Source organism: Limulus polyphemus, unplaced genomic scaffold (assembly GCF_000517525.1).
Source record: "Limulus polyphemus unplaced genomic scaffold, Limulus_polyphemus-2.1.2 Scaffold5, whole genome shotgun sequence".
NCBI lineage: Eukaryota > Metazoa > Arthropoda > Merostomata > Xiphosura > Limulidae > Limulus > Limulus polyphemus.
In genome coordinates, this window is record NW_013665615.1 from 1,044,105 (window position 1) to 1,070,416 (window position 26,312).

A 26,312-nucleotide genomic window follows, 5' to 3' on the forward strand; every position below is an offset into this window, starting at 1 on the left:
GTGGGTTCCTCGTCATCGAAAGGGAAAAAACTACGTTCCTAATTCTAAGAGCCCAAGAGCAAAAGCCACACTACCTACATTACCTTCGTTATGTCCAGTGCTGAGGAGGCCTTACGCCAATACCAGGGCTCATCAGGCCGGCTGGGTTACGACAGACAGAGTAATGGTCTAGGCACTATTTATATTACCAGTTTTCACGAACAACAACTGTTAGGGTTTCAATCAAATTAAGCAAGTGAATTACAATTATTATCAATTTTGTTTAAATTATTTACAAACCTGGTTTTTGGGTTAGGAATTGATGATGTTAAATTAGAAGTTTAAAGCATTCAAAAGTTTGAATATTACAGAAATTAAAGTTAAAGAAGGATATATCTGATATTCAATGGATATTCAAAGTTATCCGTAGTGAGGACGTGTACAATACAATAAGAACAATAACATACTAAAAAATATAACAATTTCAGAAACAGTTTTATATAAAAATGGATAATGTATTCTTAACTAAGTCAACGCTTGAGATACAAAATTTATTAATAAAGAATATAGTTAACGATTTTTAAATGGATACATATTTGGAGATTATTAATCTAAATTCATTTTATCACGCATTTCTTTATACACATAAAATGACTTTGCCTGCCAGTGTCATGACAGATTTCCCCAACTTTAGAAAACATATCTTGCATAAAACTCTTTCAAATGTAAAGCCACAAATAGTTTAGCAGATTATTAAGTGGGGTGATTTATTTGAGATATACATGCAATTATTACATCGAAATGACCACTTTTTAATGTACTGACAGTAGGAAGAAGACTCGGTGTTTCCAAAACCTTGATATTCAAGTTTTGTTAGGTAACACGCTACAAAACTATTTGTGCTTTACGATGAGAGAAAGAAATCGTGGGATGATTCCATAATATGTAACTTTCATTTATATGTGAGGAAAATTTTCTAAAGCCTAAATTTCAAATCTTATAAAACTTCATTCGATTAGCTTATTAACATGAAACACAAATTTTTAGCTTAATAACATGAAACAAATTGTTAAACTATACCCTTGGTGAATGCATTTATGAATCTACATAGTGCAAAACCACTACATTTTGATCTATGGTTATTAACTTTGATAATGAACAACTCGTATTTTGAGGTTTTTATTTCCTCTAAGTTTTATTCATTTATATCAATTTTCAATATCTCCTTACTCTGAGCCGGCCCTGACCTACTGGTTGGCGTGCCAGACTTTAGATTCGAGGGTCCATGGTTCACGTTCCGATGCACCACCACCATGCTCCACACTCTAGGGCCGTGGATGCGTTGTAAGATTGATGGTCAAATTCCGTTGTTCAGTTAGAGTAGCTCAATAATTGGTTGTGTATGCTGTTGATTATATGTCTTCTATCAAGTCTGCCAGTTCAGAATTAGGGACGGCTTGCGCAGGTAATCCTCGTGAAACTTTGCGCGAATATTCGAAAGCACACACACACACACACACAAAAACAATTTCTTACTCTAACAGAACTTTAATGAAACGCATACTGAAAGAAATATGTAAGGCATAAAGGGAGGAATTTTGCTCAAACGAACACGTTCTTTATCGGTTTTGGTTCCGAAGAATGTTCTAGTTACGGTAGTTCTATAAAACGTAGAAAAGAATATCGATATATTCGTCCCCCCAGTGACTCAGTGATAAGTCTGAGAGCTCAAACCGCTAAAAACCAGGTTTCGTGGTGGACACAACACAGATAGCCCATTGTGTAGCTTTGTGCTTATCAATAAACAAACGAACAAACGATATATTCAAAATCATTATATAGGATGAGTACGAAATGCTCACTATGTCAATCGTCATGTTATGATTATTTTGAAGAGGTTTGTTTGTTTCAAAATTTCGCACCCAGCTACAACAACACGTCCCTAATTTTAAACAGACAGATTAAAGGGAAAATAATTATCTGCCAGTACCTTTCGCTATCTTTTGGGCAATACTATTTCATTACTGGGATTTGATCATTACTTTTATAACGCACCCACGGTCGCAAAGTGCGGAGAACCTTTATGTGGCACTTGGTCGTAAGGCATGAATCCTTAAATTGACAGTCAGGGCACTCTAACCTATAGGCCACTCCAGGCCGACTTTGAAAAGGAGTTATGTGTTTGAAAGGAGGAGCATGATTTTGATGAGGATGTGGAAACGTGTTTAATAATTGTGACAGTTTTATACACATCTTACTTGAACACAATAAAAGAAGTAATTCATTGATAGATTGTTTAGGCAGAGCATTCATGATGAAACTTTGTTGAATGGATGGCAACTGCCTGTTGTAGAAACGCAAGTGTAGAGGACGACGTTTCGAAAGTCTTCCGTCTTAAGACTTTCGAAACGTCGTCCTCTACACTTGTGTTTCTACAACAGGCAGTTGCCGTCCATTCAATAAAGTTTCTTGAAAAGAAGCAATTTTTAACTGTAGTTTCGGTTTTATTGTTCGGTTTGTGACTGTGGAATAATGTAACCACTGTTAGAATCTAGCTTATGTGTTGTATTTTTAGTAAGATTTTAAACTAAAAACTTATAATTTGTATACAAACTTTATACAAAAGCAGGATTAGTTATATAACCATTATAATAGGAATGTGAAGTTCATTATAATCAATGTACTCTCGCGTATTTTTTTTACTCTCACCCGTAGATGCGGGGGTGTTTAGTGTTAATAACACCATCCTTGAGAATGAAATTGTACAACTGAAAAAACGTGATTAGGTAGATTTCGTCTTGATTTTGAAGTAAGCCTAACACACGATCTTCAAATATAAATATTCGAGGTGTTACTGGGGGTGAGCTCTGGTACGAATTTACTATGTACGGGCATCTTAATCGTACAATAAACGTGCCATTTACGTTGCAAGCGGCAAGATTCCCTTACTAGTAGACCGTGAAGTGTTTGTTCGTTCCTAGGAGCCAAAGTGTTGCATGTGCTTTGTCTCGAGCAAACCGCCAGGTGAAGTCCTGTCACAGTCCAGTTCCACGGAAGTGAACGGCCTGGTTTGTGATTTGGCTGGAGGTGGAACCAGTGGATTGTGCATTTAGGTAATGCATGAGAGATGCTGTCATGGCGACTGAAGTCAACACTTTAATATCAATTTTCAAACTAACAAAAAGTTTGAATGCATTGCAGCGTTTTTCAGAGCGTATCATTTCGCTGCGTATTATTAACGACCAGTCCTGATCGTTATTTAAAACCGTTCTTGTAATAATTCTTTTCAGTCTTCAATCACGTTCCAACACACGCTTGACGCATCAGGCAAAGGTGGAGATAGAATATAGATGGTAGTGTGAAAAGGAAATGTTTTCTTCAACTCTATAATTCACTGTAAATCTCACCAGTATAGAACGGGAATTCTATAGAGTATCTCCCTATGATTTACACAAATCTTACAGTATTATTACTGCTGCTTGATACAAAACCCGTCATATTTTTACCTGACTCTGATTGTGATAGATACGCCATTTTTACGTTTTCTTCATGGATAACTTTAGAGTTAACAATTTCGCTACGGATTCGGTAGATTCGACTGAGTTCGTAACCCCAAAGCGACCATCAGAGTTTCCATACTGTAACTTTTAATATGTTTTATGTACTTTGCATTAAATTCCGTACTTTTCAGAGGGGTGGTAAATAAATTAGAGAAGAGGGAGGACCTGGAGAACGAATGTCACTATTCTCATGATGTTTTTAAATATTTTCTTATAAAATTAAGAACTTAACACTTATATCATACTAAAATTTGATTTAGTACACTAAATAAAGGGTACTGGTAGATAGATATTTTCCTTTTAGTCTATCAGTGCAAAATTAGGGTAGTTGTAGCTTTGTACGAAGGTTTGAAACAAACAAGCGTTTACGAAGTTATCATAACACATGGTAAACTTTCCGTATTTATCCTATAAAAGGAGACATAGGGCCCTTAGGGGCATGACATAAGGGAGTTAGGTCCGAACGCCGGCTTTTGTTTTACTCTGTACAGATGGAGATCCTAGAGTTATTTTTACCCTTGTACTCAAACTTGTGTGTCATGCCTTCCTCCAACAGAACTTTTTCGCCATCTTGCCATAAAGAAATTGAGAAGGAATCACCAATATATAATGCTCATCGACCGAGCAATTAAGAGACTTAACCTGCCACTAGAGGGCCAGAAATGTGATTGCTGAACAAAGTCAGTTATTGTATGAAACACTATCAAATGTGTTGTAAATAGAAATAAAGAATGAGTATAAGTGTTTGAGAAATTATGAATATTTGTTTTTTATTTCGAGCCTAAATCCAATAATGATTTTACTCATTTGTATAAGTTATATTCAACTTAAAACAGTAAAATGTTACATAAAACTTTATTTTTTAATTTTTCTACTGAAACTCTTAACTTGTTTTTAAAGCTGTTTTATAGCCTTTCAACTTTCATGTCTTTATTACCACACACACACACATATATATATGTATATACATACTGTACTATACGCAATTAAAGGATAATTAGAATTTGCTAATTGTAGTTGCGAGAAGGCAAAACCAATGTCATAAAATAATATCAATCAACCATTTTCAGTTGATTTTTTGTAAATTAAGCTTCTGATGATCAATTATGTGATCTTAAATTCAAATAACTGGTCACTTAGCCTATACTATATACAGGTTTCAGGCTATATGGGCATATGTAAAAACTGAAAACGTCAAAAGCCGATCATATAACTAGAGCGAATTATGGAGATTAATACGGGACATTTGGAACAATCTTATATTGATATGCTGTATGACAGCATGGAAACAAGATTTAATGCTCTGTATAAAGCATAGGGTTAACATAAAAAACACTAGTGCTTTGTGCAGTTTATTCGCTTTCATCTGTTAACGTGTTGTAGCATTAAGAAAATGTACCATCTAGTTGCCATTACTGATTGTAGCTCCTGTAGGTGTATCACTTGAGTGTTTCCATAATGTTTTCTATGTGTTTTGTCTCAGTCGGCTCTTTGTAGTGAATCACTGATTTTCATTGTTTTACAGCAGTGATTTTGCCTTGTCATAGCTAGATTATTACAAATTCCAATTACCTTTCAGTACTTGAGATAATAATGTAAACAATGAAGTAAAGAGGTATAAGACACTATCACCCTCTTCATCGTGAGAAGATGAACTGCACTAAAGTACAATCACGTGCTCATAATTTTCACAGTAGTTGGTTTTTATCGATCCACTTAGAAATCAGCAAAGCCTATAAAACTACACAGAGAGCCATAATGCCCATTAGTAGTAGTATGAATCCACCCACAGAGACCATGAGAAAAATTGACGTCATGTGTCAGTAGGAGTTGCATTCAAGACTCTAGAGAGGTTATATGAAACTTGCATTGTTAATAATAGAATTGGTCAAAGTAGAAAACCGAAAATATCCAATGGTATTGTTAAGTATTTCAGAGTAAGATCTTTACAAGATAGACAACGGTCAAGTGCAGATCTTTAAAATGACCATACTATAAATATAGGCGTGAACGTTACCTCGAAAACAGCGTAATATAACATTAGCACGAAGTAGTCTCAATGGATGTGTAGCTTTTTAAAGAGGTAAACAAACCAATATATTGAAGAGAATATTGGACAACAAACAGTAGAATGAGCAATATGTTTTCATTCTAATTCCACTCCGTTTAGCTGCTGTCAATATGAAACTACAGTGACATAAAACCATGATATGTATGATAAGTTGTTTAGAAAACAGTACTTGTATTATTATTTACAAGCTTGATGAAATATTTTCATTCAATCTCACAAGTGATTTTAAAAATTATAATTTGTTTTCTTACCAAATAAGATGAGCTTATAAATCCAAAACGACCTCATAGCTTTCCCAGTCTTTGCGATTTAACAAACACTGCTGAAATAGTGTTAAATATTTCAAATACTTTGTATACGGTTCTTGTACGTATTCAATTCGATCTACTTTCAATTTTATACTAATTTCAATACATTTTTATCATTGTGATTATATGTGAGTGATTTTGAATGGAAGGAGTTCGTATTTGATATACAGTGATCAAAATGCTTACCACTTCCGGTCTCTATCACTAATGAGTAAAATTCGTAGACCATTACTGTTGAAAGTTTCTGGAGTGTTGAGTAGCACATGGTGCATGAACTTGTTTGTAGATAACAGCTGGTTCTATGGATGCATGTTGTACAGTCGACAGAACATAAACGTTTTACTAACGCTTTAAGAGCATCGTAATTAACAAAAAACAGTCACACATTAAAAGTGTAGTTACATTTCTGCAACTAGTATTTAATAAGTACTTACATAATGGTGCGCAAAACATGGATTTTCTGCTTTTAAATTTGGAAATATATATATACATGTATTCTTTAAGGCTGAAAAATTATCTTTAGCAATCTTACATTCGTCTTTCCTATTTTTTTTTCTTCTGAAAATATGTTTGTTGCTTACATGTCTCATCAATTGTTCATTCTTTAAAGGAGAAGCAATCACGGAAATTAAATTCCACTTTTGTCATTCCATTCGTCTCAAAGGAAACTTAATTTATGTTTTTATTTTCTTAGATCCATGTCTTTTAGACTATGCTTGATTAATTATTGACAGTTTCGGGGTTTTATACGATTCTAAATACTCCAACCATGTAAAATGATAAGGCTGAACTACGCATTATTACTATTATTTATTCTTAGTAAAAAAGTAAATACATATATTTTATTTCCATCTTAATGTTTATGTTTTAGTATTCTAAAAAAGATTAAGGTTTATAGTTCAGCGTATATCAAAAGACAGGAAACAATGAGCAATTGGCTAGTCAATGTGTTAACTCTGTTTATTAGTGAATGAGTCAGTAATTAATGGACAATGTTGGTTTTTTGTTTAAAATCTGTACAATAACAGAACTCTTGGTAATTAGAAGTGAACAAGTAGAACACTCATAAATGTATTTCAGGTTTTGCTTCTTACTTACTGTATTTTATCGCAACTACAAACAATAATGGATCCATAAGACGATTCTTTATTTACAACCACAAACTAATATGATTTTGATAGTATTTGTTTATTATGTTTCAGAAGTTTAAATCTACAAATAATAATGAATAATGTCAATGTCTGCGCCTTTTTTGTTTGGCTTTTGACGCTAAAGCATTTTATTCTTATAACTCAAAACGTAATTCATACCTCGGGGTGGCAAAATTTCCTGATATATTGCCGATTAAGAATATCATTGATAATATTTGAAAGCACATTTGGAAAACATATACGAGTTGAAAGTTGGCCATTTGTTGCTCTTTTTTCTTTTGCAATGAAGTCGATGATTGCAGAACGAACCTCGCTCTCAGATGGTAGATCCAATGCAGAGGGGGTATTTCATTTTCAACTTCTCAAGCATGCGACCAGGACCCATTTTTTTCTATCACTTACATGTCCATCATCATACATTTGCTTCACATAATCTATATAACGATAAATATATTTTTTACCATACGTTTTTTCTTGAACAGGCCTTATTGGCCATCCTTACTGAAAAGATTCGTTTCAGGTTCAAGAACAAAATTACTACCTAAATTACCAAGATCGATACGTTGAATAAATTCAACAGATTCTCTATCCAGTAGTCGATTTGCCTCTAACGCAGCAAACGATGCGGCATCACGTTGATCCGGTGGTCTTTTGCATTTATGACTTCCACGAAATACCAGTGAAGAGAAGTTCCTGTTTCAAACTGTGCAAATAATATCGTCAATGGGCACCGCAAGATCTGGAGTTTCTTCGTCACCCTTTCTTTTCTTCCATCGGAGACGTCGACGCCGTATTTCAGTTGATGGAACTATTGCAACCTTTGTACAAGGGGTAACACTTTCCTGGGGTGGAGACATGCCCTCTTTATCACTTGCTTCACTTATCTCATCATCAATGACATCACATTCGTCATAAATCTCATTATCGGTATCATCCGTATCACTCACATCAGTAAATTCAAGGTCTTCGTCCTCAATTTCTCCACATATTCCCTGCATATCAAGAACGAGATCATCTACATGGATGCATTGCCCATTAGTGATTGCTATACTGTCGACATCAGTTTTCTGAACTTCAGGTTCGATTTAATCTTGACGATCATCCTCTATTTCGACTTCGCCTTCATGTTGAACGTCCATTTCGGATCCGTTTTCTGCAACGCTTTGAGTTTCCACCACATCTGGCTGCAACTGAACCACTGAAATTGGCGGGAAACTGAAATATTCTTTAACATCAGCCTTTCCATCTTCATAACAAATTATATCGTTATGCCTAGTAAAAGATTTCTTGAGGAAATTGATACTTTTTTCATTAGCTTTCTCGAAAACTGCTTGCTGTTCACGATTGAATGTATACAACACTGGGACACCATTTCCTAAACCTTCCATTGCATCCAACGCTGTAAATAACTGTGTTGGAGATATAAAATTGTTCCCCATGTTCACATGTCTAAAAACATGGGCCACTGCACAAGCAAAATGAGCCTTAATCAAATTCCTACCATTCTGCTATCTGTATGGATATACAGCACAATTTGTATTGGACTTGTTTCATTCAGTCGTAATATTCCAACAATAAGCTCGTGGATTTTATACGCCTTTGTATCATAACTTTGGATAATTACCTTTTTGATATGCGGAAAATCTTTATGCAGCTGTATAAGTAAAGCTTCCAAAACTGAGGGTACACCAAAATAATCCTACTTCGAATCCCTACTAGATATACTTTTCTCACGATAATATATTGGGTTGAACTTCATCTTGTAATCCATTAAACAGTACGTCATATGATATTGTTCCTCACGAAGCATTGTTTGCTTTATCTTTAAAATTTCCACCCGTTGATTGAGTATACGAATCCGATATCCCACGTACAACTTCATTTTGTTACGAATATCATCAAGCATATGATGATGATCTGTAAGAACTTTTTACTTCAAATCATCCATGAAAGCAAAGGGAATTTGACAAGTACGACAAGGTTTGTTTTGGGGAGCATTACTTTTATTCAAAGCATGATTTGTACAATGTGAATCATATTCTGAATTATCATCACAACAACGCGCTGCTTTATTATCCAAATGACGTTTCACAAGTTGATTCACAACTAGCATTTTGTTTCTGTATTCATCCCGTATATTTAGATAGGTTGTATCAATGATAGAAACCAGACGATCAAACGAATCACTCACCAAAATCTCAGTTGCATAGTCCACAGTAATCAAAGCTTTCATATCATTGAAAGACAATTTACCAATTTGAAAAACATTCTCCTACAAATTGTTTCATTAACATTTTCCACATATGATCTGTACATCAATTCTGGAATCCTTTTCCAGGTGATTTTTGGCAGAGTGGTCGATGCACTTCCGATTTCAACGTTACGTTCACCCCATGAAAGTAATTGCGTATTTGATGGGGACAAGATGAATCTGACTGCAGCTGACATAACGGAATTATTATATTTCACAATTGACCTTTTTACTTTTACCAGATCGTGTCCAGATGCCAACGTGCTGTAATGCTTCTGCATAGTTGTGTACATTTTCCTTCCTGGAGATTTCTCATTTGGCAATGTGTCTTTGTACTAGGTTGACGACCCATTTTTCGTTTAATTTTCTCTTCTACGCTTTTGCCATCATGATTGCAGCCACACCTGGAACACTTTCCACATACTCCACACTTGGCACGTTTGTATTTACATGTAAATAGTGCCATTTTGGCAATCCTTGTCAGAATATTATAGAATATTGTTAGACTATGGAATACCACAGATTTAGCTCCGTTACGTTATTTGAGAATTAATGCAAAAAAGTGTAGCCAGCTATTTTTTTTTCGACTTAAATAGCCCCGTGGGACTGAGAAAAAAACTGTCCCCCGGAGGTATGCATTACGTGTTAAAAACATAGCCCAAGAAACTTTGTTTCACGTTATGTTGTTTGATAGCAGTAAAAGCCACCTAGGATTTTTACTAAGGAAGCATATTCAACTGAGTGATAATTATTTTGTATGGTGAATTTTAGATTAAAAATTTCCTACAAAATGGTATATTTTAAACGTGTGATGACATGGTTAGTTACTTTGTATATTTTTCGACCTTTTCGTAGAACTGCGATGTGTACCGTTTGTCGTAATTTATGTTACGGAAATCGAACTTAGCCATAGCTGCGGGGAGGGGGATAAACGCACAAATACTAAAGAGCATAAATAATTCTTTCATTTTCATTATCACTATTTCTACTATGACTTCTCTTGAGTCCCCATCATGAAATCAAAAGCCAGATAAATAGTTAAAGGTCTGGCATGGCCAGGTGGCTAGGGGCGCTTGACTCGCAATCTGAGGGTCGCGGGTTCACATCCTCCATCCCACCAAACATGCTCGTCCTTTCAGTCGTGGAGACGTTATAATGTGACTATCAATCCCACTATTCGTTGGTAAAATAGTTGGCGGTGGGTGGTGATGACTCTTGTAGCTTTGCTCAAAATTCAAACCAAAAAACTAGAGTTAAATAGGATATATTGGTAGAATTAGAGGATAATCAAAAGAATGAGTACACTAATAAAATAAAAGAATTATCATACAAAGCTGTGTGCGAAAATTGAGATTTTTTACGCATACATTCATTACATGTAATATAAACCAAACCGAGTAAAGATATCACATGGCTTATCTTTTTTTTTATGCGTCTGTCTTTATTTGTTTCGAATATTTCCGTAAAGTTACACAATGTCTATCTGCCCTAGCCTTCTCTAATTTTGAACTGATAGACTAGAGAGAAGATAGCTAGTTAATAGCATTCACCGCCAACTTTTGAGGTATTCTAATCGAATAGAGGATTTGATCGTCACTATTATAATGCACCCACGTCCCGCCACCCTTCCCCACAAACGTACATGTTAGTAGGCCTAAGATTACTTTTATTAAAGTGATGTGATAATTATTTACACTCTTAGTATGTGGTGGTGCAAAGATGGAGAGAATGTATTAATATACTAAAAAATTGTTATGTACTTTTGGTTTGATTGTTGTTAACCGCAAAGCTACACAATGGGCTATGTGGGCTCTGCCCATCCCGAGTATCAAACCCAGATCTTTAGCGTCGTAAGCCTGCAAGACTTACTGCTGAGCCACTGGGAGCTGTTATACACTAATTGCACTTTTTAAGACTGAATAAAGAGAGAATTGGTTTTATAATATTATTGTGATAAGGTAGTAAAGAAAAATGTACAAGCCCTAAAGCATTTTAATTATTAGATTGAGCATTTCTGGTATCATAAGTTAAGGTCAATCACTATATGTTATGTATTTTTTATACAATAATTATTCTACCACACAATCTTTTTTTGGTGGGGGAGGGCAAAATGATTCCTTCAGTTCTTATCATAGAAAAGCCCCCCCCCCCAGTGGCACAGCGGTATGTCTGCGGACTTACAACGCTAGAATCCGGGTTTCGATACCCGTGGTGGGCAGAGCACAGATAGCCCATTGTGTAGCTATGTGCTTAATTACAAACAAACAATCATAGAAAAATAGTATTTCATGCTAATATACACTTCGATGCCAATGAAACAAACATGACACCTTGTCGGCACTTTTGAAAGATACTAAACGTTGTGCCGATGTTTACTAACTTATCATGGAGCACCTTGATCCGTAACTGCGAGTAACGCCCTCTGCCTTTTGTGTTTGGTTACCATTTACAAATCCTTTCCGTCCAGTTCTTTTTGTTTTATCGGTGAACATGTTTTCGTGCTTTCTAATAGCAGGGGTAGTCTGTCAGCGAATTCCGGAATCACTTTTTCTGTGTAGTTTATGACTGGTATATGGTTAGCAGGAAACTATAATTTTCTCCTGTTCTGTGCCCATGAAGGCGTGCACGCCTACTGGCATTCAGTGTGTCAGGAGGTCCCGCTGTTATTTTTATTTGTCTTTCGCTACCGTACATTACAAAGAACCCAGTAATTGAGTAGTGGTGGCCGGTCAATCGAGATGCACTGCATTATCGACAGGAAAAGCGCTAACTATAGGCATTACTAGTATTCAGTATCTTAAAATAACGAAATATTATAATAGGGTATCAGTGATAAATTAACATTTCCTAGAATTAAATATTTATTGCTGTGAAAGGAGGGTAATATACAATAAAAACTAAAGCATTGACCAATTAGACTTACTTCCGTTGAGTTATGTGTTTACTTGTAACAGAACAGTTTACTGATATATGTTGTATTTAATCGGTCATTTCTATTTTACTCCTTCACAAACATTTTTGTATTAGAATATATAGTTATTATTGGAAAATACGGCTGAACAGACATTGACGTGTTAACATATATCTGTTGTTAAGGTGTTGATTATGTTTCAATATAACTAAACACAACACATTTTATGGTTTAGTTCAAAGAATGAGTGTAACAAAAACTGAATGTAGAGAAAAAACCGTATAAACACTTCATGATTTCTACAAATATTGAAATCCCCGAGTGATTAGTATTTGTTTTTTGATTGTAAATTTGTCTTATGTGCAAAGGAAATATTGTGTTTATTGTTATTATCATATGTTGAACATTTACGATACCCACATCTCTGATCAGTTAAAAATAACTCATTATTTTATTTATTTTTCCTCGTACCTTAGTGTGACGGCTTTCGTCTCAACAAATGCCGAGTATGTTTACTGGCGCGTGCACCGCTTCTATCGGAAAGCATGCAGTGTCTTTTGTTGGCAACTGCTGAGGAAGGTCTTAGTATACCGGTGCACGCGCACCAAAATAACAATCGACCTAAAGTTATAGAAAATTGTGTGGTTCGTCGCGCTCCGCAACCCACCCCCTCCTCCTTCACGCACGTCATATCGAAGAAAGCAAAGCAGATCCCGAATAAGAAATCTGGACTTTGTTCACATTGAAAGAGGCACGGTCGCAGGATAATGTATTACTTGCTCTTAGGTATTTGTTTTGTATGTTACACATTCGTATCAAAACGTTGGGCAACAAAATACGCATATGTTAAAATTATTTAACACTATTTCAATCGTCCTGGTACTCGATGGGTTTTTCCTTTATGTCCTGTGAGGGAATCCCATACAGAGAAAGGATTAAAGATGCATTATTTTATTTCTTAATCTCTTTTTTCAAAATTAAACTCATTATTGGCCAGTATTGTTAATATTTTACTTTAATGGCCCTTGATGTAAAAGATCTAAGAGCATTGATGATAAACTATAATAACATATGAAAACTAATGTAATAAGTTACATGCGTAACAATAACTTTACTCAAATGTCGATGTGTATGACAAACCAGGAATAAAATATGTATTGAATATATCGGGAACAAAAAGGAAAAGTTAATCAAAAAATTCTGGTCATTTATTTGATTTAATGTAAGCGTTATTACTTATAATTTTCTTTGTAGCGTAGCTAAACAGAAACCGAACTGCATATGCTTTATATTAAAAACGTTAAGTTCATACCGTTTAGTACAATTCTGAGATTGTCTCTCATATATAATAACATGCCATTATTCGACAGATGGCGCTAGCTGACGTAGTTGGTTACTTTATTTTACACAAGGTAATAATTTGACTTCTGCCTTTTACCTATGCTCTGAATCAAGCATATTATGGACCACTGCAGACAGCTGCAGTGAGTGTTATTTATTTGATTCGAGGAAGTTTACTACACTTCGGTAAAGCAGCATAATAGACCGGATGGTAGTTCTTCGTACTGGTCAGATACTCTAACCATGGGCAGATGAGAGTACCCTATATGGCACGTGGTAGTCAATTGGTGAGTTTTCGACCTGTCTATTCCTCTCCTCATCTTTTTGTCAAAAGAGAAAAACCATACTATAAAACTTCACACATTTTTCCTGTTGACTAACTTCAATGCTACACGTACCTAGGGTGGTTTGAGATCCTCACGCATGCATTGTCCAAGTATGATGAGAACTAAAGATAAACCTTATTTACTAAAAATAAGACAGAAAAGAAACATTTTCCTTTAAAAATCCAATACATAACTGCTCCCCCTCCCCGCAAAATTGTGTTAGTTAAGATGATTTTTATAACATTAAATAAACATTCTATTCAAGAAGAGTAAATGTTTTAGACTATGTTTTATTGGATGTGTGTGTATTAGAGGTTAGGGGGGATCAAAGCGTCTGCGTGTTTAAAATGGTGTGCATGTAGAGCTTAGAGTACATATCGCCAATTTGACAACTGTTGTAGCTAACTTTTTACTTTTATATTTACCATCTTTTTTTTCGATATTGGTTCCATACTGTACACGAAATTCGAACAAAAACGTACGCATGTAATCGTCATCAATGTATGATTTGAAGATTCTTTGGACTACACTATGACTTTGAAAAAAGCGATATGTAGCATAAGAAAATGTTTATTATTTTCTGAGCAGACATGTTTTATTTGTTGTCTGAATTTTGAAGGTATGTGGGTGTATCAATACAAAATGCATTTATGAAGGTGTGATTAGTATTTTTAGACACTTAGCGCTCACAAAACAAACCTACATGACTTGGTGCATCTCAGATTCTAGGTTTTCACAAATGATTACCTTTTTTTTTTACTTAATCTTTTCAAATCTGAATAATTAAGTGGTATATAGTGACTGTTTCAAATGAAAATTAAATCATTTGCTGTGCTTCCAATGGCCAGAGAATATTTGACTAAACAATCATCAAATTTCTTGAATAATCAGAATTACATAGCTTAGTTTTTTAAGCACTAACCACATAGTTTGTGAGGAAAAATTTAAGAGAAAACTACAAATACTTACATAAAATATCTGCCATTCTCACGGGGAAAAAATATCCCCAGATATCCGTATTAGGTCAGTAATAAAAATCTGTAGTTACTGCAATGAAATCAAACCTCGTAGTGTACAATGGTATATAATTGTGTTTGAATTGTAAGATGTTTTGCAGTATTTCTTCAAATTTGACTAGACATCATTACTCCAATAGTCTTAAAATAAACGGCTGGCCTATGAACTTTGACGTTCGTTCATTTCTTCTTCATCGGATTCGGTCCATGTTTTGGACCAGGGAGGGTCAAGTTCAGCATAGACCTCTTCCTCCCTCTCTGGAATTGTTATTTTGTTTGCACTGTTACTGAATCCCAGGTAATAATTCTTGTTATATTGTGGTTGCATTACTCACAGTATGTTACATTTCGTCCACTGTCCGCATTTTTAATTACCATACCCTTTACGTGCCATGTCCAATTCATGGGGTAATATTAAGTCGTATATTTTTACTAGCTTCACTTATGCATGATCGCACTATTAGTCCGTGTTCACAATACAGTTCCACTTAGCAGTCATATACACACACGTATAAAATATCTGCCATTCTCACGGGGAAAAAAATATCCCCAGATATCCGTATTAGGTCAGTAATAAAAATCTCAGACACGTTTGTGTCTCGGATTCAGTTAGCCTAGCACTGTTTGGCCTGTAAGTTTCTTATTTATGATGTATAGAAGGGAGAGGTACTTAGGGCTTGGTTCATCGTGTATTGTGTAACTCTCTAGTTTGCTCATCAGTTCATTTTTATTAATATTTTTCTTATAATGTTGAAGCGAGTTATCCAGGAGTCTGTCTGATAATGTTGACATGTTTGAATAGTTGTGTAGAAATAATGAGTTGATCATGGGACTCTATATGCTTTCGTTAAAATATAGTTTTGTATTTGCTGTAGTTTGTTGATGTGTGTTATACAAGTATATTCTATGACTGATCCTTTGTATGTTCTGTAAATATTTAATATGTTTTCTGGTGAAGCTTTTTGTTTGTTGCCAGTCAGGCTCCTAAGGTAACTCGCTCTTTTCAAAATTCTTGTTTTTATGCTATTAATGTGTGGTATCCAGTTTAATTTTGAGTCAAATGTCATCCCTAAGAATTTTGCTGATGTTACTACCTGTAAGAGAGTCCCGTCTAGATATAACTGTGGTATTAATTTGCTTGTTTTGTACGATTTTGTAAATAATATGTCTTGTAATTTGTGCGAGTATATATTTTCATTCTTCACTTATTGCAGTACAATTCTATTTCGTTTAGTAATGGTTGTATATTGTATGTTGTCGTTGTTGGGTTTGGGGCACTCTTCCAGACTGCAACATCATTTGCGAACTGTGAGCAAAAAGTGTGGTTTGGGTCTTTGAAAGGCATGTCTCTGACATACATCATAAACAGTGTAGGGCTAAGTACTCCTACTTGATGGACATCCGCCTCCAGAGTGCATCACTCGGAGTAGGTGCCCTCAACATCCACTCTTATGCTCCTATCGTCCAGAAAGGTAGAAACCCAACGAGAAATGTATATGGGGAGTCCCAGTTTGGACAGTTTGTATCTGAGTCTATTGTGCCATACTTTATTGAATGCTTTTTCAACATCTAGGAAACATGAGAGTGTACATTTTCTTTTATCAAAGCCGTGTATTATTTCTTCCGTTAATCCTAGGAGATGATCTGTTCCATGTCTTGCTTTTTGAAACCCATTTTGTATTTCCGGGAGTATTGATTTGATTTCAAGGAAACTTATGAATCTACTATTTATGATTTTTTCAAGTAATTTTCCTAGATTGTTTGTTAGACTTATGGGCCTATAGTTTTCAGGGTTATTCACTGATTTTCCTTCCTTCTGGAACATAAGAACATGGGCCTGTTTCCAAGCGGTTGGTATGTATATGTTTTTAGAGATAAGTTGTATAAAGATGTGAGATGTTCTAATAATCTCAGAGGGCCTTCCTTGATAATATGTTTCGAATTTTGTCTGGTCCTGGTGCTTTATTTTTCAAAAGTTTTATGTTTTCTTGTACTTCTGTTACTGTGATGGGTCTGATATGTTGTTTTATTGTGTAGTCGTGTTCCGCTTCTGTTGTTATGTTATTGTGTTGAGTGCCCTTAGTGAAGTGTGGTGTATATATATACTACAATTGGTTGTGATATAATTATTTACTATACTTATGAAGTGGTTATTCATGTTTGAGTCGTTTGGTGTTTTGAAAGTTTTTTTTTAAGTTCTTCTTTAAAGGCGCGTGCTTTATGTTTATTTGTGTATGTTAGTTTATTATTATTATGTTTAAGTGATAGTTGTTTTCTTTGATTTTGTAGCTGTTTTTTATATGGGACCAGAAATCTTGGGGATCTGTTTTTGAGTATATTTGTGTACAGAAGGTGTCCCATTTTTGTTATTTTAGTAGCTTAATGTCGTTTCTAATTTTGTTTCTGAGCGTATTTATTTGCGTTTTTGTTTGCGGGTCACAGGTTGTCATATACCCTCTTCTTAATTTTCTTCGTTCTTTTGTTGATTATGTCCGTGTTCAGTTACCATTTGGTTTGCGTATTGTTTATTGATATTTTTGTTATACATCCGTCAGCTGTTTTTATGAGGCTCTCTGAGATTACTGAACAGTACCTGTCTATATCCAGGCTGCTAGTGGCTGTTGTGATGGGTTCATGTTGGAGAAGCTCTATTAATATCTCTTCATATTTCTTCTAATTTGCTTTTGTTTGATTTTGGTGTGGTGAGAGATTGAATACACTTCATATCGGTAAATGGTCGCTGTTTGAATCTTCTCCTACGTTGAATGTTTATTAATGTTGGTGAACACATACACAGTGATATGTGTCACTGGTACGTGTTAGTGTTGTGTCGTTTAGTAGGTAAGTGTCTGAATCTTATTAATGTTAGTGAACACATACACAGGTCTAGTATATCACTGGAGTGATATGTGTCACTGGTATGTGTGGATGTTGTATCGTTTAGTAGGTAAGGTATCTGAATCTTCCCGAAATAATAGTAGGATTTATGGTTCTGCAAACGAAAATTTGCTATAATAACATATTTGTTTTTGTGGGAGAAGACGTTCTTTAGTAGTTTGTTTGTTTGCTTTTGAACTTCGCGCAAAGCTACACGAGGGCTATCTGCGCTAGCCGTCTCTAATTTAGCAGTGTAAGACTAGAGAGAAGGCAGCTAGTCATCACCACCCACCGGTTTGTTTTATGGTGAGCAGTATATACTTGCTATTGACGTTCGTTAAGGAAAAGGCAATATAGATATTTATATTCACCGACATTTATATTATGTTAAATTGTTATCTTTAACTTACTGTGCAGCGCGATGCTTTAAACTAAAAGATATTTAACAAAATCATTTTAGCAACCTGGTGTGTACTTTATCGATTCTTGTGTATCTTGTCAATCAATTTTTATTTTCCGTATTACTTTTGACTAATATGCTCTTCCAATGGTATTTGTTAATACTCTGTAATGATTACCTGATATAAATGTTATACACAATATTCATCAAACGCTATGTATTCAGAGAAATGTAAAGTTTTTGAAAGTGCACATTGATTACTTACGTAGGAAAAATAGCTAGAATATTTCATTAAATGTTATAATGTTTAACCAAATATTTTCTATTTTAAACTTGCTGTTATTTTCCACACAGAGGCTTGTTCGTCCAGGTCAACGCCTAAGCCCAGAGCTCCCTTGCCTACCACTTCAAGACCAAACATCACTTTCCAGACGTACACATGTCCTGAGGCTTATGCTAAGTGGTACTGTCTTAACGGAGCTACCTGTTTTTCTGTGAAAATAGGGGAATCAATTCTTTACAATTGCGAGTGAGTAAATTAATTGTATATCGGGGTGGTGGTGGCTACATTCCTAGTCTAATTAAATGACAAAATCTCATAATAAATTGAAGTTTTGAAGAATTAGAAATCCCGTAATGTCATTGTCCAGTTTTACCACTTAATTCTATATATCTCGTTTCTAGTATTTCTCAATTTTATTCTTAAATGAAGTTAAGTGAAGCCCAAGTTCTTGTTGAAGATGAACAGCAACGTTGTTTCGACTAAAATAATCCTTTTTAATTAAAATATATATATATATATATATATATATATATGTATGCTTAAAATGCTATTATGTGAAATATTCCTGTAAAGTATCCAACTTCAGTAATTGTACTCTCCAATTTATGATACTGACAACACTTTAACCTAAGTTTACTTCTTCCAGGTGCGCAGATGGCTATATGGGACAGAGATGTGAATTCAAAGACTTAGATGGGTCCTATAGTAAGTAGAATATTTTATTTTGATAAGTTTAAACATACGGGAGAAGGGAAGTAAGCCATTGCTGACATGTCAAAGAACTGACACTTGTAATGATAATGAAAATCGCTCTGCGTCTGTGCATGTATGGTAGCTATTTATCGGTCGTATGTCCTAAACCATTGTGTACCTGCAAGTGTATATCTCAACACCGTCATGAAGATGTGATTCTGTAAGTGCTTATACTTGGACAGTTGACTGCAAGTTTTTAAAACAGCTTCACTGATCATACTCACTTCTTATCTACTTGATGCTTATACTATTATCCGCTGAATGTGCATGTTTCTGTTTCACCTGATTTAATTCCCGTATACCCGATTCTGTGGTTGTGTAGCTGTATATATATATATATGCCCATGATAGCTTATCCGAATGCGCTTAAGAGTAGTTCTGAAATTACTAATTTATATTTATATAAGACGTTAATGTCCGTCTATCCGATTTGTATGAAGCTTCGCACGATTTTTCAACACCACAAGGAAAAGTTCCTAACAAAGTTTCATTACAACTGGGACTCTTATAAAAAAAAGTTTGTTTAGTGCATGTGTCCACTTTTAAGAAATAAGTCAATAACAATTTTATATCACACCAAAAAATGCTTGTTTGTTTTGGAATTAAACACAAAGTTACACAATGGGCTATATGTGCTCTGCCAACCACGGGTATCGAAACCTGGTTTCTAGCGGTGTGAGTCCGCAGACACCGCTGTGTCACTGGGGAGCAAAAAAAAAAGTTATAAAATAGACTCTCGCTAAAATGAAAAGAATAATAGGGCCTTATTTTATAACATTTTTTCCTAAATCGCTTCCTTAATGGAGAAATGACACATTAATTTTGTACATTTATTTTATCAACGAAATTAATTGTTTTAGTAAAACTTCTAAAATTGAGGTAAAGTGAGTTTAATGCAGAATTTCAAATTGACTCTTCCTAATGGAGAATAATTGTGATATTTCAGAAGAAGAGTGACTTTTTCTGCTGGAAAATTCAAGCGAATGCTATGAACTGAATTGTTCTGTGACTTTCGTACGGAGTTTGTTGCATACAAGTTTGCAGGAATTTTGTAGTAACTCGATCTTCATACGTTACACAACTATTTATTTACTTCAGTATGTGTATAAAGTGATCAAAAACATCGAAAATCACAATGCCAAAAATTGCTGAACGGAAACGTGACTTATCACGGAGAAAGTCTGAAACTTTGAAAAAGAAAATGAAACGTCATGATGCAAGTTACAGAACGAAAGAACAAGAAAGAAATAGGCTTGCTCACTATGCTATAAAGCAAGAACCAGTGAGAAGCAGCCAGGAACAAACCCGAAATACAGAAGCACATCAAATTGCTCGGCAACAGCCTGACCGAACAACCGCCCGTAGGGTGGCGTTTCTGCTAGTATCTAGATATCTAAGATATTATAATTCATTGTGTTTGTTTGTATGTTTTTGAATTTCGCGCTAGCCGTCCCTAATTTAGCAATGTAAGATTAGAGGGAAGGCAGCTAGTCATCACCACCCATCGCCAACTCTTGGGCTACTCTTTTACCAACGAATAGTGGGATTGATCGACACATTATAACGCCCACACGGCTGAAAGGGCGAGCATTTTTGGTGGGACTGGGATTCGAACCCGCGACCCTCTGATTGCGAGTCGAGCGCCCTAACCACATGGCCATGCCGGGCCCCAATTCATTGTGCGTCTGCAAGTGTATATCCCAATACCACCAGGCCTGAAACAACAGTTTAAACTTGAATAATAAGTGTGTGTGAGTGTCTACAACTGCTTATGTGTATACTCCTATATGTGGCTTTATAGGGGCTTATACCAAGTTCTCTGTTTTGGGCGTTTCCTTCAAAATTTATTCTCCTGCCCTCAGTTGTAATTCTGCAAGTGTTTATTAGTATTTACACAACTGCGTGTCTTCAAAATATTATTTGAATACCTTCATCTCGGTGTTTATACCTAGATACCAAATTCTGTGTATGTAGAATTTGCACCATTACCCATATTCTGGTGTTTATACATAGATATGTACTCAGAATGGTCTGAGAGACTGAAAAAAAAATTGAAAGCTGATTGCAGATTTGTACATGAATCAGGCAGTAACAGTGAGAATATCTGAAGGCGAATCTGGTGATGTAATAATCGGAAGAGGTATAAGACATGGGTACATATTTTCACCAACACATTTCAATGTCTATCTAGAGGCAGTGGAAAAGAAGCAGGGGAAAACTGACTGAAGGAATAATGATTGGAGAAAAAAATAAAGAGATCTTGTAGATTTGAAATGATAAGGAAGCGCTAGCTAACACAAAGGAGAGGCTTCAACTTTTAGTAACGAAACAAAACGAAGCAGCAAAAGATTTTACAATAAAAATGAAAGAGACTAAGGTGATGAGGGTGTTACGAAAAGGAGGTAGAATACTAAACATTTCTCTCAAAGTCAAAAAGGTGGAAGACGAGAAAATAATTCTGCAAGAACTGATACGGATATGCCCAATTCTCTGCTTTTATATAAGTGTTTTATTTTAATGTTCTCATATGTGATTCTTTAAATTCTCACGTATCTCTTCAAGGGCTTACTGAATATGCTCACACGATATTCGATGCATATTTGTACGAAGATATCCAACATTCCAAACGTATGTAATTCCAAGAAAATATCTGAATACCCTTGCATGATTTTGTAGGCTGTCGTATTTAGCTATCTTCAAGATATTATCTTAATATATTCATTACTGACAAGATGAGATCCGCAAAACAATTTGTGGTCAAATTAGTATCTTTATTGCAACAGTAATTTTTTTAAATACATGAAAAAAATTCTAATCGCAGACACCAAAATCTATAAGTCCACTTGTCTTAGGCCTAATGTTAGTTAAGCCTTTATTAAGTACGACCTATATTCAATAAAGAGACAAATTAACACTTGTAACGTGTGTACTTCTTTGCTTCAATGTAGTTAGGGCTAAACTTTACCGTACTTAGTTAGACCTTTTCAAAACTGACAAGCCTTTAATATGTTGTTGTACAAAATGTCTACTGAAGTATATTTACATTCATTGAAATAAAGTGAGCGCGCATTTTCAAGACAGACAAAATCTGAGTATTATTATATAGATTCTGTACCCAGATTTCCACGTGTTAATAGTTTTAAAATTTAAATGCTCACATCAACGACTTTCAGGAAGTTAACCCAATGGTATCTAAAGGAGCTTATCCATAACTAGCAGAACTGCATTTTAACATCTGCTTATTTCTTGATTTAAAATAAATGGTGTACATGTGTAAATCCGTTATTGTATATAGATAATTTTAGTATGATATCACAATTTACTATGATATTTTCAAATTATATATGAGTTTCAATATTCTAGTATATTTAATTTATAGTTCATTAAAGTGTAGTTTATACATCACTTTTTTCGTTACATTCTATGATTTTAATCAAATTGTTAATAACAAATGTCTTGTCTTACTCAGTTCTAATATTGTTTTATTTTTTAGGTATTAAAGAGCGAGAAATTATAAGGAAAACAGCAAGCATTGCAGGCAGTCTAGGGTTTGCGATCACCGCCGTCATCACTTGTGTCGTGTTCTTTATTTGTTTAAGGTATCGGTTTTGTGTGCTTTGTCCTTCCTAAAATTGGAATGAATTTGAGTTGTATGCCTTGGTGTAGAAATTTGGATAATTTAAATGAATCAAGTTATCTGTATTTGTCATTTTAATGGATACGATTTGGATTTTTTACTTGAAATATATTTCAATCGTTTTTGTGAATATTCTAAAACATATTTTTCAGATCTATTTATTTACCCGTCTAAAATGAATAAGACAGTTTATTCTATTTACAATAATGATTTAGAATTTTGATAAATTGAGGTTAAAGGCTGCGTCTGTATGAACTTTAGCATTGAAACATCTGAAAACTAGAAAATAAGAATCCTGTTATCACTATGTACATATTTTAACATTGACGTTGACATGATTAATATTGTGATATAAGTTTAGAACAAAAAGCCATTTACAAAGTAATGAAAAATTCACGTAAACACTGTTTGAGAAAAGCATACATTGGATTTTTATTTGTCGATATACCTATATTTAACCCTCACTTGTTTATATATGCGTATAATAAAAATTGTAAAAATTTCTTCAAGTTTAAGGATGTGTTTTTACTTGATTTGACTGAATTAAGTCTTAGTTTATGTAGCTACCTATAACAAATTGTTGCAGCATTAGAGTGAATGTGTAGATGAAAAAATCACCACAGCAGTAACTAAATTTATAAACTACACCTGTCTTTTTGTGTAATAGTATAAAAATCACAAGATAAAAGCACAGCATATTTTTTGACAGCAGGCGGCAGAAGAGGAAGAAAGTGGAAAAGCGCACACTCAGGGCGCTAATTATTCCTGTTTTACATCAGGCTGTGCCACAGTACATCAGTTCTGATGTAAGTTTTTGCTCCCAAAGGTTATCCGTATCTTTAGGTACATCTCCTGAATTATATCCATTTGTCTATTAGTAACTAAAACGCGCTTAAAATATTCTACTTTAAGTCAACTTCAGTAGTTCTGTGTTTATATAAGCCGATTAACTCAGTTTGTTTTATTCTAACCATTAGAGCTGGTTTTAATAATTTAAATGTATATTTTGTTTTTCAAATATTAGATGCTAAAGACTAGATTAGCCTATATTGAGAATGAAAGCTTACGGAAGAATAAGTAGCTGACCACAGTTTTTGGGATGTGCACGAAATATAAGTGGTTAATTGTGTGTTTTCTAATAAACTTTCGATATAACTGTTCATGATATAAGTAAATTTCCTTTACCTAACTTTAACATTATTTACTTGCAAAATGTCAATAAAAAATATTTCCGTGTTGCTGTGAGGTTATCATAATATACATTGCTTTTCACACTTTATCAACATTATGACATGTGAATATAAGTACTACACGTTGTTTTCGTATTTCTCACCACGCAGAGTGGCAATTGAGTGCAGAAACCCATATTTTTTCATAGTTAACACTGTAATAACATGTACTTATCATACATATCTTTTGCATGTTTTATATAGCTTAAGACAAATTAGGAATACTTTCGTTGCAGATTTTTAATTGAATATGGAGATAAGATATTGACAGGAATTTGGACAGGAATTATTCACTCTAGAGTATTATAATGATTAGAATATATAAGGTGCTTACAATTAATGGGAAAATACAATATAATAAATTGGAATATCTTCATTGTCCGTTCTATATTATGGTATAAAAATACGTAGCTCCTCTTTTTTTGTTTGTTTTTTACCAACATCAAAATACTAAGTAATCAAAAATCAACAGATGTTAAAGACAGATCTTTATAAATAGAATTCATCTGTATATATATAGTTATATATTTTATTCTAAAATTGATGTTAAAATATTCTTGCTGAAAACTAACAGCTCCTCAATTGTTTGTTGCAGAATATAGATGTGAGTCATCATCTTTGCACTTGTCCAGCAAATGTATTTCTGGTAGTGTCCAGAAAGTTGCCACCAACATTTGAAGATAACAAAGTTCCACAGGGGTGAAAACAAAATATATAACTTATGTAAACCAACTGGTTACCTTTTTAGACCTCAAAGCATTGTCTTCTGGCAACATAACGCAACATTTCATAATTTATGAAGATCATACAGTAAATAATGATTGACAGATGACATAATAAAACAGGCCTCAACAAATCCTTGGCACCAGGTCGCCATGACAACAAATTTTTATCGTGACACCTAGTATTTTATTATATTTTATTCTGTGCTAAATAGAACTCGAATCTATAACAGTTCTGGACTCTTGGAAGTCCGGAACTATTTTCGCGTTCTGTGAGTCCTAAATCGAACTTTGTTTCTAGAATTTTAATGGCGCATTCAGCACTTTTTCATGTTTTTTTTTTTTCAGGAGTGAAGTGCTGCGGTTGCAAACGCTACTAATTTCGCGCCATTTTGTTTTTATTTTTTCTCTCAATTCAACCAATCAGTGCGCAAGTTTAGACTCATACGGAATCAAAGGCAGTTAGTTCAGGCAATACTATCAAATGGTTATTGAAATCATGTTATCATTGGCATTCAGTAATTGCCGTGAAAGTAATTAAATATATGTAGCCCCCTATTTCCCGACACAAACAGTAGTGAAGTTAGGTTAGGCACACCTGGCTCCTGAATTTTTGGACTGGCTCATAGATCTGAAAATATTTGTCGAGGCCTGTAATAAAATGACCATCATCCATGTTGTTGAAGATCAAATAGTAAATGCAGGCTGCCTTGTGATATAATACAACGATCATTAAGGGCCAAAGAATGGTGATAAACTACAATTCTCTTAACTGTTGTTGAAGATAATACAAAGAATGCTTGTGTTGTGACAAACTACAATTCACTTTAATTGTTGTTGAAAATCACTTCGTGGCTACTATGATAGTCTCTTTTGTATTTTTTCAAATAAAACATTGCGTGACTTAGTTTTTGATTAATTTGTAAAAGAGTTGTTGAACAGCTTTTCCACAAAATATGGCCAGACATTCCGTGCGTTCATAAGTTATTTATTTGTTTATATGTTGAAGAATATGATGATTGTTGCTTTGAAAACCATTCTTCTATAATGTAGAAATCTAAAGGTAGTCATTACGTACTTGGTATTGAATTAAGGTGTATTCAAACTACTCAAAATATTTTACTTGAGGATAAAATGTAGCGACTATTCTAATTTTATGACTGGTTGCGTTGTACTATAGTTGAGCTACATACAGTTATCTAGAAGCTCGTTTGGTCTGTCCAAAAAGAACCTTTGTCAACCTGATACCCGGAATGAACACATTCCGTTTGAGAAACAATGTAGCTTAATTATTTCACACTAGGAAATCACTTACGTATCAAAAATGATATGTTCCAGTAATAATTCCGGTATTATAAATTTACATATTACTGAACCACGTTCACGTTATCAGTTTATATTGAAACATTCATTTGGCCATCTAGGTTGATAGAAAAAATGTTAAGAAGTAGCAAATTATACTTTAAGTTAGATAGAAATGAATTGAAAGTTGCGGAT

General features: G+C 34.4%; 1 protein-coding gene across 1 annotated transcript in view; it reads left to right on the forward strand.

Annotated features, from left to right (window-relative positions):
- The window catches only part of LOC111083578 (protein spitz-like), a 44,828-nt gene extending 19,976 nt beyond the window's left edge, over positions 1-24,852 (forward strand). Inside the window, exons 3-7 of the mRNA XM_022380207.1 lie at positions 18,546-18,720; positions 19,121-19,179; positions 22,721-22,826; positions 23,577-23,670; positions 24,689-24,852. Coding sequence (XP_022235915.1) covers positions 18,546-18,720; positions 19,121-19,179; positions 22,721-22,826; positions 23,577-23,670; positions 24,689-24,796 — 542 coding nt within the window. The 3' untranslated portion in view covers positions 24,797-24,852. The remainder of the gene's footprint in view (positions 1-18,545; positions 18,721-19,120; positions 19,180-22,720; positions 22,827-23,576; positions 23,671-24,688) is intronic.
- Positions 24,853-26,312: the final 1,460 nt, after the last annotated feature.